Source organism: Leguminivora glycinivorella, chromosome 2 (assembly GCF_023078275.1).
Source record: "Leguminivora glycinivorella isolate SPB_JAAS2020 chromosome 2, LegGlyc_1.1, whole genome shotgun sequence".
NCBI classification, from domain to species: domain Eukaryota; kingdom Metazoa; phylum Arthropoda; class Insecta; order Lepidoptera; family Tortricidae; genus Leguminivora; species Leguminivora glycinivorella.
This window is the reverse complement of record NC_062972.1, coordinates 19279181-19295808: the sequence shown is the minus strand read 5'-3', so window position 1 is coordinate 19295808 and position 16628 is coordinate 19279181. Positions and strand designations below refer to the sequence as shown.

General features: G+C 41.1%; 1 protein-coding gene across 6 annotated transcripts in view; it reads right to left on the bottom strand.

Moving 5' to 3' along the window:
- Positions 1–16628, bottom strand: part of LOC125242421 (endoplasmic reticulum metallopeptidase 1-like) — a 39864-nt gene that overhangs the window by 3074 nt on the left and 20162 nt on the right. For all 6 annotated transcript variants that reach the window (XM_048151236.1, XM_048151237.1, XM_048151240.1 and 3 more), the window contains 6 exons: positions 16266–16458; positions 15291–15472; positions 8189–8329; positions 7393–7522; positions 5686–5767; positions 847–965 (listed from right to left, as the gene is read on the bottom strand). In XM_048151236.1, coding sequence (XP_048007193.1) covers positions 847–965; positions 5686–5767; positions 7393–7522; positions 8189–8329; positions 15291–15472; positions 16266–16458 — 847 coding nt within the window. The remainder of the gene's footprint in view (positions 1–846; positions 966–5685; positions 5768–7392; positions 7523–8188; positions 8330–15290; positions 15473–16265; positions 16459–16628) is intronic.

Genomic DNA, 16628 nt, shown 5'->3' with positions numbered 1-16628 from the left:
AAATCGATTCTAAGCGTTAGAGATTCTGGAAGGTCATCTTATCTTTGCGTTGTGTGGCGCCCACAGACATAAAGCATAGTTAATTTAGAATTGGTACGCGATGGGAGGAATTTAATTTTTTAATGAAAAGAAAAAAGTAAACAATATTTTTTATTGCAGAATATAAAAGATCGTTTATTAATTTATAGCGTGTCACATATATTTCAATCATTCAGTATGTTTATGCACAAAATTACGGACTTTTCTGAAAATAGTATTCATCATCTTCTGAACAAGATTTTCATCCATCTTTTTTGTCTGTTGATTCCGTGTGGACCGAAAGGAGTGGATATTTTGAATTATTTTGCCACTATTATTTAATTGTCCTTTAATGAAATAATGATGTGGGCAATAATTATTGCCTAGTAGTTTTCTAGAAATTCAACAATTTAGCAATCATTGACCCAGACCAAGGGGATTTTTCACGTATTTGTTCACAGTGCATTTTCGCCGGTCAACGTCCATCATCAATAACTTACAAACGCAAAAAGTTAGATCAACCAAATTTCTAATATAGAGTTATCGACGTATTAAAATTAAGATGTGATTATCAGTTTTTTTTAATTTTTAAATATATTTTTTTTATTCGTCGCTAAACGCGTGCCAATACTATGTTAACTATGCTTTAGGTGAATTTATTCCCAAATAGAAATATTAATGCTAAAATTACAGCAATCATTAAAATATCGTCGATGGCTTCATCTCATGAATCTTGCGCGTAAAAAGTATAGTTTAGAATGAAATATATGGTCTAACTGTAGTGCTTAGGAGTAGTAACGCCTTTGGTTGATGGTACTGTAGACTCACCGTCAAAAGCGAAGTGCAGCGTGCAGTTGGTCCCCGAGCACACTCTGCTCTCGAGCCGTAAGCTGGGCCTCGTGGTGAAGGCCGTGGGAGGAGGCATTTCGATGAACAGGGCATCCGCACTGGAAATAAGAATTAAAGTACAATGACGTTTTGCTTGCATTGAAACGTATAAGTTCAATATAACAAATGAAACATTGAAAGCAAATGCGGTAACTAAGCATTATCAAATTAATTTTATTTATTTATTTATTTAATCTTTATTGCACAACAAAATAAGGTACAAATGGCGGACTTAATGCCTCAGGGCATTCTCTACCAGTCAACCAATGGGCTAAACCAGAAAGATTAAGTAGGTGCAGTGTCTTAATAAAAAGAAGGAAAAGGAAACTGTAACCTAAACTATAGATAGATGAATATTAAACTATACATATTTAAGATAAACTTACATATATACGTAATAAAAATAAACATACATATATATTTACATTGATATACCTATACTATACCTAGTGTGAATCATTAAGATGACGATGAAGAAACTTTGTCAAGGAAATACTTGCGCAACATGCGCTTGAATGCGAATTTGGTCTGTGCTTGTCTAATTGAGAGAGGAAGAGAGTTCCAAAGTCTAATTGCCTGGACAGTAAAAGAGTTGGACATAAAACCGGTACGATGTTGAGGGACAATAAGCCTTAAACTACGAGAAGAACGAAGATCAGCGCCAGGGCGTGGTGTATCAAATTTGAATTTCGAGCGGAGATATTCGGGGGCTGACGGGTCAAAGAGAATCGAGTATAGAGTACATAAAGTACGAAGGGACCTACGTTCTCGAATAGGAAGCCAATTGAGCATTCTACGGAAAGAAGAGATGTGGTCGTACTTACGAAGGCCAAAAACGAAACGAATACAGTTATTAAGTAACCGCTCTAACTTATTCAAAGAATCTTGGGTGAGATTAGAATAACAAACATCAGCGTAATCAAGTACTGGCAGAACAAGAGCTTGGACGAGGAGAGTTTTTGTGCTGACCGGGAGAAAATATTTAAAACGGTAGAGTGCTCTCAATGTGTTAGTCACTCTACGACTAACATCGGACACCTGAGGTTCCCATGTAAGCCCACTGTCGATTATTAGCCCCAGATTCTTCACTTGCGACACAAAAGGTATAACTTCTTGCTCGAAGAGAACCGGCACCAAGTCAGCCGTGTTCACCCCAGAGAGTAGGCGGGGGCTGCCGAGTAATATAGCCTGGCATTTTGCTGGGTTAACTGTGATGCCAAAGCAATGTGACCAAGTGGAAATGTGGTTCAGGTCCATGTTAATTTCAGCAATGGCCTGATCCAAATCTTTTACACCTGCTGTTGTGTAAAGCTGCAAGTCATCAGCATACAGATGGTAAGAGCATTTTAATTTAGTAGTAACGAGATTGATAAAAATAGAGAAGAGAAGAGGTGATAGGATTCCCCCTTGTGGAACTCCAGATGTAATCGTGCACCAGTCAGAAGTCATACGGTCAGCACGAACCATCTGTCGGCGGTCCTCCAGATACGAAGAAAACCACCCAGCCACAGATGCAGATACATTCAAGTGCCTGAGAGTGGCCAGTAACAGATCATGATTGACAGCATTAAATGCATTTGAGAAATCGATAAGAACTAACACTGTTAACAACGAAGAGTCCATACCGAGTCTCACATCATCGACCACTTTCAGCAAAGCGGTGGAAGTACTGTGGCCACGACGAAAACCGGACTGGAGTGAAGTAAGCAGTTGGTTGGAGTGGATGTAAGTAGACAGTTGTTTATGGACTATTGCTTCTAATATTTTTGAAAGAAAAGGAAGAATAGAAATGGGCCGAAAATCTTTGAGAGCACTGGGGTTGGAAACTTTTGGAAGTGGAATGACATGGGCGTGACGCCACAGCGAAGGAAAAACCCCAGATGACATGGAAAAGTTAATAACGTGCGTTATAACCGGGAGAATACATTCTAAAATGGAAGTGATCATAGTCCTACTTACATCATCATGGCCAACAGCATTCGATTTAATAGAAATTATCACTTTTCTAATTTCCTCATCTGTGGCTGGGGTAAGACAGAAAGTGTGTGTGGTAAGGCAAGGCAGGGCACTAATTTCAGCAATACTATTTATTTTAGTAACAGAATCTAAAGAAGATGATTTTGCAAAATGAGAATTTAGATCGTCTACAGAAAAAGCTGAAGATGTTAATTTAGCCGGAGACTTAACTATACCGATTGATTTTAAAAATTTCCACGTGTCAGCCGGTGATGACATGGCAATGTTATGGTGGATAAATTTACGTTTAGCTGCTCTTACCATCTGGTTGCATTTATTTCTGGCAGCCTTAAATTGGCACCAATTCTCCTCGCAGCGATCGCGTTTAAATTTACGAAAAGCTCGATCTCGCCTAGTCATCGCAACACGAACGTCTCGCGTGATCCACGGCGCTGGCGGCCTCTTCAGTCTTACTGTGCGCACGGGTGCATGGATATTGAAAAGTTTAAGAACTGACGAGTTAAGGGCCGCCACCGCTTCATCAACAGATGGAGCTAACAACGTCGCCGACCAGTCCACCGCGCGCGCATCGGTCTGTAAGGCTTGCACGTCTAGTCTGGCAAAACTGCGGAGTTGGATAGTTACACGCTGCGGCTTAGGAGGTCGAAGACGATAGCTTACAAAGACAAGATCGTGATGTGAAAAACCTGGAGCGGGGAGCTGGCCAACCATGTTCACGCGGTCCATGCATGCGACGATAATAAGGTCTAACCACGAGTCAGCTGTGTCAATATTATGGTGAGTAGGCAAAAGGGGAAGCACAGAGAGATCGGCAGACTCTATGATGGCAGTAAGTTTACGCGTCCTAAGATTGTTCTTTAAAAGGTCAGTATTGAAATCGCCCATGATTATCTGATGTTCGTAATCCATGCTAAGAGAGGTAAAAAGAGTCTCAAGTTCCAAGAAATAGTCAGTGTTAGGTGGACAGTACACTACACCCAGCACGGCCTTTGTCCCTCCTATATTTATTTCTAACACTAAATATTCCATAGAACCCGAAAACTGAGATGGAGAAGATGAAATTATTTTATATGGTATATTGCTACGGAGGTAAATGGCAACCCCTCCGCCACGTTTACCAATGCGGTCGTTCCGCAGCAACACAAAACCAGGTAGACTGTATGAAGTAGAATCGAGGGTAGGTTTGAGCCAAGTTTCAGAAATGAGAATAGCGTTAATATTGTCCGAAGTAAAAGAATCAAGGAGGTCGTTGTAGTGGCTAGGGATACTTTGCGCGTTGATGTGACATGCGTTAAAATGTTTAGTGGATGTTATGAAAGTGCGTTCAAGGCAACAACCGAGGGTGTCCGGCTCTGATACACTGTTGTTGAAGGAATGAAAAGAAGCTGACAAGTCACATGCTGAAAGAAACGATTCATCATCAGACATAATAATTCACCAGGTAGGTACTAATATATAAAATAGATATAGATATATAATAAATATTAAACGTGCGTAAAAACACAAGTAAAAATAATAACTATCGACTTTTCGTCGGGTACTTTCGGTTTACCCCACCAGTCAACCATTTACACAAAAAAAAAGTCAAATTTAATAAGAAGACAGTAAAAAGTATACAATTCAACAGGAAATAAAGTAAGAACTGAACACTAAAATATACATTAAAAGAAATATCAATCAAACGTCAACGTCACAGCAAACTTAAAAAATAACTATGTGTGATAACAAAACGCACGTGACGTTTGGGTGACGTAATGTCAATGTCACCGTCATTAATGTCAAGAAACAAAACAAAATTCCTCAACGACGAACACAAGACGGTATATGAAAAAAAAACCCTAAAAATAATATAAAGATGTGAAAATACCGTTCAAGTGAAATTTTCTGAGCAAGAAATGGAAATTACGTAATACCGTTTGCTATCACAACAGCTATAAAACTAAGAGAAATAGTGAGAAAAAAAAACGACAAGCTTCCTCTATTTACAACTACGTTTAGGCCGTTTATCCACCGTAGTGCCAGAAATGGCGCCGGGCAGTATCGGAGCTCCAGCTCCCACAGGCGCAGGCGCAGGTGCAGACACTTCAGCAGGCACTTCGGCGGCGGGGGCAGAACTCTGCAGGTTGCTGGGGTGCTTCTCTATCAATGCTTGAAGCTCCTCAGCTGAAGACAGCCGTTCCTTCTTTCCGCTGGCCAGTTTGATGTGAATAGTGCCATCTCTAGTCCACACTCGACGCATACCAAAGTGTTTGCGAGCTTCAATGAACACCGTTTGTCGCTGTTTTGTGAGAAACTCTGACATGACTACAGATGAGCCCTTGAGCGCAGTCTTCTTCGTCCAAACTGTGTTGCGAGTCAGGAGACTGCTGAAGCGGACCAGGACGGCTCGTGGCCTGCCTTTAGTCCCAGATCCAACAAACGTTAAAAAGATTTTAACAAACATTATCTTAAGTTAATGTAATTGTTACCCAGATTTACTTAGGCACGCCTGGAAAAAAAAACTATGACGCAAAAAATTTGAAGTCAGCATTTTTTGAAAACAATTTAATTTGTGTTGTTTAAATATTAACTTTCCGAACTTTCTCAACACCTTCGTTAACTAGAAATCACCTGAGTTAATTCAGATAGGATGTAACCATATTACTTATACCATATACGAAAATAATGAGGGATGGACAAGGTACCTGCCGCGATAGCAGAGGCACTCTGTTTTAATTCCAGCTCTGGCCTCTGAATGCCATCGTTACTTTGTCTCCGGAACAGGTGAATATAATATATCAAATATCGAGCAGTTATACGTACTAGGAACTGGGCAGCCTGGTCCTGTACATCGGTAGGTTGCAGAAGATGTATTGTTCGCAGTCCTCCGTTAAATCAGCTTTCACTGAAAATAAAGATCGAAATTCATTCAACGAAGTATATTACGGTCCAATTAACCTAAGAAGAAAAAAACCAGTGGTAACTAGTAATTCTTGTTGATTGGTAAACTGGCACAGTTATACCAATTATTAATAGTAGCAAAGACATATATAACTCCGTATAGACAGATAAAGTCTAAGAAAAAACGTACCTCAGTACCATACAGAAAAAGGTACGCGGTGGCCTAGATGGCATTACACCTTTGGGGTACGCTCAGCTAGTTGAATTGAAGTTAACTTTTTTTGGGATTTTGATGTGCGGTATGAATATAACTTACTTATAAATTTGAATTATGTAGGTACTTAACTGTATAAAGACTGGAAATAATACCCGTTATTAATAATAAAAACATGTAGTATATTAGTAACAGTTAATTTTCCATTTCATATCCTTACTAATATTATAAATGTGAAAGTGTGCATGTCTGTTTGTTTGTCCGTCTTTCACGGCAGAACGGAGCGACGAAGTAACGTGATTTTTTTAGTGGAGATAGTTGAAGGGTTGGAAAGTGAAATAGGCTACTTTTTGTCTCTTTCTAACGCGAGTGAAGCCGCGGGCAAAAGCTAGTTATTATATAAAGGGTATATGAGCATTTTCAGAATTTGGGACCCCACAATTGGCGTAAGTTGTTAACAAAAATTAATTCACTGTCAGTTTTGTGACGATATTTATTAAGCATGAAATGTCTATGAAAATATTTATTTTGTGTTAATTACATAAACTTTAAGCGGTAATCTACATTCAGAATGTTGTCGTCACAAAACTGACAGCGAGTTAATTTTTGTTAACAACTTACTCTAATTGGGGTGTCCCAAATTCTGAAAATGGCCATATAAAATGCTCTGAAAAGAATGCTATGAATTCAACTCAATGAATCTGCTATGGGGGCATCCAGCCACTAAGTGGGTAAATGCTTATATTATGTGGTCCCACGTTCTAGTACAGTCAACAATCAACAACACAGCTGTGAATACAGTTCCAAAAACATGTATGCACACCTTAATGTACAAGCAATAAAGTTCTGTATACATTTTGGAACTTTGTCTGTATTGACAGCTTTGTTGTTGGCTGTACTAATGCGGCGCTACTCTATATATGCGCCGACCGCCATAACCTACCTTTTCAATGGTACGACACATTAATCGATCCCTGGGTAACTAGTCAAGAGTGCAAAATAAAGCTCCATATTAGCCTTAAATGTACGGATGTCGAGTCCATAAAAAAATGGCATTCTGATTAGTCCGTCAGTTAAATCGTCTAAAAAAATTGAACACATGTTTTTCGCTTTTTCTAATTAATTAAAAAAACAAAGATGTAGAGCATCAAAGTTCCGAATCGGCGGGGGCTTATGACGTCACGTTTATGCAAAAATTGTACCTAGACGTGACGTCACGCGAAACTTCAACGAACTGTATCGTTGTCATTTTTCGTTTACGAGAAAAAAGAAAAAATATGTGTCCAATATTTTTTGATGATCTAACTGACGGACTAAATAGTTTTTGTTAGTCGTGTCGCCTAGTGTCCAATATTTTTTGATGATCTAACTGACGGATTAAATAGTTTTTGTTAGTCGTGTCGCCTATTTCGTACCTGTGTAGTTGAGACCAGAGTCTTCCAGCGCTCTCTTCGTCCTGCTGATGGTGTAGGGGTCGATCTTCGTCACGACCACACCAGACACGCTGGTCGAGGGCGTTACCGTGTGATTAATTATTTCTGTGTGCTGAAAATAGAAAACGGCAAGATAAGAAAATGAACCTAGGCAAGAATGTCAGAATTCGAGAAAGCAAGGCTGGACAGTACGTACGTATACATAAAGATATTGCCAGTAGTTGGAAAGAATTGGATATAAAACAAGACTGAAGAAAAATGTTCACTTAGCAATATATTTCTTTTTTTTTTAGTAATATAATTATTCAAAAATACAAATTAGAGTCAGTTCCAAAAATACAAGCGCTATAAATACTAGTTGAACCATAAACTCCACAGCATTCATGGTTTTTTTTAAATAAATGGGCTTACTCTAAGTGGTGTCGATATAATGCCTAGAGCATTAGGTCGTTAGAGCGTTTTCACATTATCCGATCCGATATCGGATATCGGACCGATATCCCATACATTATAGGCACCATCTTGCATTTTTTCCATTGAAATCCTTCCGACATCCGATATCGGTTCGGATAATGTGAAAACGGACAGGCTCATCATTTGGATTTCAGGTGTACTATGGTCGAAGAAAATTGATTCTTTAGCAATTTGCGGTTCAAGTAGATTTGGTTGACACATACTAATGCTAAGAGCTGTCAAACGTAAAGTGAACCGTAACTGCTAAAGAATTAATTTCTTCGACTGCACATATATGCAATCTTAAATAAGGAAAGGTACTCACAAACCAATAGTGCCGCTGTAGACCTGTGCCCGATGCATCGTAAGGAGCTAAAGGCAGGAACATGATGATGATGGACGCTAGGCCTACCAGGCCCAACGGAAGCCACAGGCGCTTCCGGGAGAACAGGAGCTCGATGCCCGACTGCAATCCATGGGATATGATTATATAATACATATATGTATATATCAATATTTCAGGATATTCATACACAAAAAATTTTATGGGTCAATGGGAGCAGGCAATAGTTATAGTTAGTGATCTATTGTGAGATGTATCATGGAGATTAACGGAATAGGAATTGCTTGTCTTTAATATAATAGTACATTACGATACAAATGCGAAAATAAGCAAATTAGGAAGAAAGAATTTAGAACGGAAGAAGGAAAAAAAGAAACGAATTTCCTTTTCGCACGTGTTTTATAAATAAACTATTTCTACGGTCCATTTATACAGTTCAAGAACCGTTACCGTAAATTTTAGCCGAGGCCGGGACATTCTTATCATATTAATAAACAAAATTAAAAATGCATAAAAAATAAACGAATATCAAACAAAAATAATTTGCGCCCAACGTGGGGCTCGAACCCACGACCCTGAGATTAAGAGTCTCACGGCTCAGCCACGACATTGGTCTAAGCGCGACAGCGGCGAGCGGCGGCCATACATTGAAGCGAGACACAGCGATGGGACTTTTCATTCGCACGTATGGCTGCCGCTCGCCGCTGCCGCGCTTAGACCAATGTCGTGGCTGGGCCGTCATGCTCTACCGACTGAGCTAGCCGGGCTGTGGCTGCCACGTCGAAATACCCTTCCTCCTTCTTTCGATAAGGTACGAGTAGGTATATTCAATACCATTTCTTCAGTTCCTCTTTCGTTATAAATAAATATAGTATCGGTGACGGGTTCAAATGATAAGAGCAAATGATAGAGACACCAGAAAACAGTCATTTATAAAATTATATTTATTTATGCTATAGTATACTAAATTATTATGTTAGTTGTCAAAGAGGACCCCAGGCTCCCATGAGCCGTGGCAAATGCCGGGATAACGCAAGGAGGATGATGATGATACTAAATTATTATGTAATTGCTAAAATGAATATCTGTGTTAAAGAATGCACAAAGAGAAAGCGCCTGACCACAATATGTAGGCAAAACCGCATGCCCTACAGCGTGCATTATTTTAGTATAAGAATTTAGTTTTTAAGCACTTACATTTAAGCATCTCTACTGACTGGTAGCACTTTAATATAGTCATGTTGTAAAATTTATACTAGTTTCCATTTTCCTCCTAAAGACCTAAACATGGTCCTTCGAGCCGGATACATCGGACGCACTGTCTGTAAGAAGACTTAGCCAAGTTGCGTCCTCCTATCGGCCAATAGCGATCTTTAATAGCGTTTAACAAAAGCTGTGGTGTTGCATGCAGCAGGTGCCTGTGCTCGAAATGAAAAAGCAACTTTGTGAATTTGTGAGTGGACTGTAGAATGATGGGGTGCTTTTTCTCATATGGAAATTCCGAGTTTTCAAGGCGACCACCAACACGCATAATCGAATTTTCATCCAAAAATGGGTTTAATTTTAACAGTGGACTACCTTTAGGTAATACTTGAGAGTTTGAAAGTAATTTATACTCAGGCAATGACTCAGCTTGCGAAATTTTGATAAGTAAGTTCAATGCGTTTTTCAACTCTAAATCGGATAAGTATTGGGTAGTAGCAGTTACTCCTTTACAGGCTGATACGAAACGCAAAACGTACGCTACGACGCGTTTCAACCGTAAGAAATTTGAAAACTTGTCAAAGTTAATGAAAGTCTCGTCTCAAATACATGCGGACAAGGTTATTTCTGGTCGAGTCTCAGGTAAATTAGCCACTTCGATACATGGGTTCTGTGGCCATGTCGAAGCATCACGCTTTAGGAAGCCAGGACCAGACCACCATAAGTCCAAGGAATGTATTTCCTCGAAGGTCACACCGCGTGATACGTGATCAGCAGGGTTCTCGTCAGTTGGAACGTGACGCCAGGTACAACTCCCTGTAATTTCAAGAATTTCCGCTGTACGGTTGCGAACGAGTGGTTGCAATTTGCTCGGCAATGTTTTGAGCCACGCGAGAACTATAGTCGAGTCGCACCAGAAAGTTGCGCTGCTAACTTGGGCTCGAAGTGAATTCATAACCTTCTGGTATAACCGAGCACCAACGAGAGCACCGCAAAGCTCCTTTCTCGGGATAGTTAAGGGTTTTATGGGAGCAACACGACTTTTTGCTATAAGCAAGCGCACGAGAACCTCTCCTGCATCGCTGATGCTACGAGCGTAAACACAGGCACCATAAGCTTGCTCTGAGGAGTCTGTGAAAATGTGCAGTTCCAGACTCTTGTAGGAGTCGCACAAAACTCGTCGCGGGATGCGAATGGTGTTGAGATGAGGCAGGCTTGAAACTATATCTGCCCATTGTTTTAAAGTTTCCGGAGGAAGCTCCTGGTTCCAGGAAAGCTTCTGCAACCACAGTTTTTGCATAAATATTTTCATTTTAATGACACAAGGACTTAAAAGGCCTAAAGGATCAAATATTTGTGCAATGGTTGACAATATATCCCTTTTAGTATTTCCCTTGGGAACTGAATTGCCGATTGGGAAATATAACTCGTCCGCGTCTGGATTCCAACCCAGACCTAATGTCTTACTAGGCTCGGACGATCCCATGTTTAAATTTTTGGATTCAGGGGGAGAACGGTCAATTAATCGTGGGTCGTTAGCTTTCCACTTTCTTAAATGCATGCGTGCGGCAGCTAAGGCATCAGTGACACCTTTCCGAAGTCTAACTACCTCGTCGAAATCATCACCCCCGGTCAGTAAATCATCGACATAAAAATCGTTAATTATAATTTCAGACAATGGTTTATCTTGGCAGTCTAAACCTATCTGTTTCAGACATCGACATGCTAAAAATGGTGCGCTAGCCGTCCCATAAGTTACGGTATTGAGCTGATACGTCTTTAAAACTTCAGACTCATTTTCGCGCCATAAGATGAGCTGTAATTTTCGATCGTCAGGATGAACGAATACGGTTCTGTACATTTTTTCAATATCCGCAGATATTACATATCGATGCTGCCTCAACCGTAAGAGTATGGATAGCAGATCATTTTGGACAGTAGGTCCTACCATTTGCAAATCGTTCAGCGAAACACCGGAAGTAGTGGGGCTACTAGCGTTGAACACAGCTCGCAGCTTCGTAGTGGTACTGTCCCTTAAAATTCCGTGGTGTGGGATGAAGTAGGTACCTGTATTGGAATCGGTAGGTACGTACTCAGACATATGACCTAAAGCGTGATACTCTGACATGAAGTCGATGTATAGCTTCCTAAATGATGGTCTATTTTTCCACCTTCGCTCTAATGATAAAAAGCAATGTTTAGCTCTTTGAAAAGAGTCGCCTAATAATTTAGGACTTTGCTTTAACGGCAATCTAACACAAAAACTTCCGTCCTTCAAACGTGTAGTGTTAGCCTGAAAATGCTCTTCACATAATTTCTCTTCGGGAGAATATTGAGACGACTGATGGCAAACTTCCTCCAGTTGCCAAAAACGCGCTAATTGGTTTTGTATGTCGTCATCAACGGTTGAACGAGCACTGCCTGAATCAACAGTCAAAAAATTACACGTGACAGATGATGATGATGATGATTGCCTACTTGGTTGCCTAAAAATAGGACCGGAAACCAACCAGCCGAGTTGAGTTTCCCATAGTATGGGCAATCCGTGACCTAATTTAATATTTTTGCACCCTAATAAATCCCAAAATAATTCGGCCCCAATTATCATATCTACATCAGACGGCTTATAAAAATATGGGTCCGCTAAACATATGTTTGATGGGATTTTTAATTTCGATAGGTCAATACGATTAGGGGGAATTTCGTCCGTAATAGAAGGCAAAATGTAACAATGTAAGTCTGTTGCAAACTTCTCATTAAGTGACTTAATTTCGACTCGACATATTTCATTTATAGGCGTTGACTTTTTATTTACACCTGTTAGACTTTTATTTACAAAATCGGTTGCCAGGTTTAACCTATTGTACATTTTTTGAGACATGAGACAAGACATACTGCCATTGTCTAGAACACAGCGAGCGATGTGCTCTTGCTTATTTGAATCATATATTTTTACAAGTGCAGTAGATAGCAGTACGTCTTGTGCCTTATGTCAGTATGAGGAAGAAGTACTCGGGGAAACATTCGCTGACAATGCAACCTGGGCCGGCTCGGCGCTGGAGGGGACTGGAAGCGCGGGCGCAGTCTGTTTGTCGACCCCGCTGATAACGCCCGTGCAATTATCGCTATTTAATGTCGATCGATTATGTATGCCTTCCGATACGTGAATTAACGTATGGTGTTTACGTTTACATATTTTGCAACCAGGTTTCTTACAGTGATTGGCATAATGACCACTTCTAAAGCAGTTAAAACAAACCTTATAAGTAGGTAATAATTGTAATCGGGCTGTATTACTTAACGCGAGGAATTGCGCACAGTTTGATAAACAATGATCGCCCTTACAACTCGGACACGGCTTAATCGCTGGCGGCTGAGTTTTGTTGTTATTGTATGTAATTACCTACTTTTTCCTGCACTGCTATCATGGTTTTAATTTTAGTTACACCTTTAGTGTTGTGAAGTGACTGATTAGACGATAGTTCGAGTGTTTCGAGTAAATCAGCACGGTTTTGTAAGAAAGTTCTAAACTCCTCGAAAGTAACAGTTTTATTTTTGTCTAAACCACCCTTGAACTCCTCCCACTCGCGAAATGACTTTGAATCTAACTTCTGTGAAATTATGTGTATGAGAAGTGTAGACCATTCTTTAACTGGCTCGCCTAGTGTTTCTAGAGAACGCAGGTTCTTGTTAACCTGATCTATGACCCTCTTAATGTGACTAGAAGACTCTCGTGTGATCGGTTCAATGTTGAACAATGCTGATACATGATTTTGCAGCAACTGGAGGAAGTTTGCCATCAGTCGTCTCAATATTCTCCCGAAGAGAAATTATGTGAAGAGCATTTTCAGGCTAACACTACACGTTTGAAGGACGGAAGTTTTTGTGTTAGATTGCCGTTAAAGCAAAGTCCTAAATTATTAGGCGACTCTTTTCAAAGAGCTAAACATTGCTTTTTATCATTAGAGCGAAGGTGGAAAAATAGACCATCATTTAGGAAGCTATACATCGACTTCATGTCAGAGTATCACGCTTTAGGTCATATGTCTGAGTACGTACCTACCGATTCCAATACAGGTACCTACTTCATCCCACACCACGGAATTTTAAGGGACAGTACCACTACGAAGCTGCGAGCTGTGTTCAACGCTAGTAGCCCCACTACTTCCGGTGTTTCGCTGAACGATTTGCAAATGGTAGGACCTACTGTCCAAAATGATCTGCTATCCATACTCTTACGGTTGAGGCAGCATCGATATGTAATATCTGCGGATATTGAAAAAATGTACAGAACCGTATTCGTTCATCCTGACGATCGAAAATTACAGCTCATCTTATGGCGCGAAAATGAGTCTGAAGTTTTAAAGACGTATCAGCTCAATACCGTAACTTATGGGACGGCTAGCGCACCATTTTTAGCATGTCGATGTCTGAAACAGATAGGTTTAGACTGCCAAGATAAACCATTGTCTGAAATTATAATTAACGATTTTTATGTCGATGATTTACTGACCGGGGGTGATGATTTCGACGAGGTAGTTAGACTTCGGAAAGGTGTCACTGATGCCTTAGCTGCCGCACGCATGCATTTAAGAAAGTGGAAAGCTAACGACCCACGATTAATTGACCGTGATGATTGTATTTAAGCATCTCTACTGACTGGTAGCACTTTAATATAGTCATGTTGTAAAATTTATACTAGTTTCCATTTTCCTCCTAAAGACCTAAACAATCTGATTAGCTTCAAAATAATTAGAATGTCAGTCGGAAAATATTAATTACTTAACTCGTATTTGATATTACTAAATGTTATTTACTTACACATGTAAACCATATTATTACTATCAAAATAAGGTTGATTATATTTACTTTTGTATTAGGAGCTTTAACGTCGAAGTACTAAGAAAGCGCTATGTGACATAAATAACTTAATTCTACAAGTAAATACCACAACAAGTAAAAACAAGAGCTAATCTAAGGCAGAATAGTCCTATAACGGCTCAGCCACGACATTGGTCTAACCGCGACAGCGGTGAGCGGCGGCGGCCATACATTGGAGCGAGACACAGCGATTTCATTCGCACGTATGGCTGCCGCTCACCGCTGTCGCGCTTAGACCAATATCGTGGCTGGGCCGTAAGCATATGTATAAAGGCGGGTAGTCAACTTCCTGTCGAACAGTAACTTACACAACACTATGTGAACAAGAACAACAGCACCGAAGCAAATACTAGGAGAACAGTAGCTTATCACGGCGATGGTGACTAGAGCAGCTAGCCCAAGGTTGAGCCACCCCACGAGGAAGTCAGGGGAGTTGCTGGCGCTGCGGCCCATCACGGGCAACATCAGCGCGTTGATGCCCAGGCACAGTGTGGACAACACCTATATACTCCCAACAGAGTGACAGCTTACCACAGCGCTAGATCAAGGTTGACCAGCCCACGAGGAAGTCAGGGGAGTTGCCGGCGCTGCGATCCATCACGGGCAACATCAGCGCGTTGATATTAATATTAATATAAGTATTTCGCTGTAAGATTAGCTTTAGTATTAACAATATTGTGCGCCGCATCGCGGTGATTGTGATGATACCACCCTGACATATCTTTAAGACCGTTGTACCTAACTCACAGTCTGACAATAAACATTTCATTTCATTTCATTGATGCAGACACAGTGTCAACATCAGCACCTATATACTCCAACAGAGTGACAGCTTACCGCAGGGCTGGTGACGAGAGCAGCTAGACCAAGGTTGACCAGCCCACGAGGAAGTCAAGGGTGTTGCTGGCGCTGCGGCTCATCACCGGTAGCATCAGCGCGTTAATACGCAGACACAGTATCAGCATCAGCAACTATATACTCCAACAGAATGACAGCTTACCACAGCGCTGGTGACGAGGGCAGCTAGACCAAGGTTGAGCAGCCCCACGAGGAAGTCAGGGGAGTTGCTGGCGCTGCGGCCCATCACGGGCAACATCAACGCGTTGATACGGAGACATAGTGTGAACAAGAACATCAGCACAGGAACGGAGACTAGCATTTCCACGAACAGCTGTTGCCATGCTGCAACAAATAATTATATTTAAATGTCTTGCGAGAAATGAAAGTAACTTCAATTTTGTTTAGTTACTTAATATTGCAGTTGTTGAGGAGAAAATCCCCGGACTCGAGGGTCAATCGGTATCCCACTTTTGTTTCTAATCACCGTTTCAAAGGCATTGTACTGACAGCTGTTGATAAAAGCCTGTCGGTGTCGATGCCATATAAATTATGAGCTGTTATTGCTCGAAGTTACTGGAGTTGTCTCGAAGTTACTGGACATCTGACACGTACAGATAAGTGCGTTTTCACATTATCCGATCCGATATCGGATGTCGGAAGGATTTCAATAGAAAAAAATCCAAGATGGCGCCTGTAATGTATGGGATATCGGTCCGACATCCGATATCGGATCGGATAATATGAAAACGCACTAACACGCAAGGAAATGAAGACTCGCGTTGTAACTAAGGCTTTAAGCAGCCTGAACGATCGGTTCAGCCAAACTAAGTACGAGTAAGAAAGAGGAGTGTAGTCTATTTCACTCAACTTAGTGACAAGAGAAACAAAAGCCACTCACCGGGTACTCGCAGATGCCGCGCCAGCGCGAGAGGCACCACGGAGAACACAGACATGAGGAACAGCGGCACCGAGATCACGTAGCGCATGGTCGTGAGCGCCGGGACGCACGTCATGATTAGGAGCAACACGGCGTGGATCACCCCCGTCACTGGCGCTTGGAGCTGCTTAAACTACCAGTGTAGACAACCGTAGCACGAGTGTAGTCTATCTAGCTAGAGAAACAAATGCCACTCACCGGGTACTCGCAGATGTCGCGCCAGCGCGAGAGGCACCACGGAGAACACAGACATGAGGAACAGCGGCACCGAGATCACGTAGCGCATGGTCGTGAGCGCCGGGACGCACGTCATGATTAGGATCAACACGGCGAGGATTAGACGCGTCGCGGCTGACGCCTGGAGGGCGCGGAACGACCGATTCAGTCCTGACTGAAAAAATAACTCTTTCAATCATTTGTCTTGAGTAACTTTGAGCCGGGTCTTAAGAAAAGAATTCCAAAGATAATATGCATCTTAGATACGACTCAAAGTGGAATGGCACTGGACTGCACTATTGGCTAGGATTGTGACTGGTACTTGCCCTCATTTTGTTGTTTCTT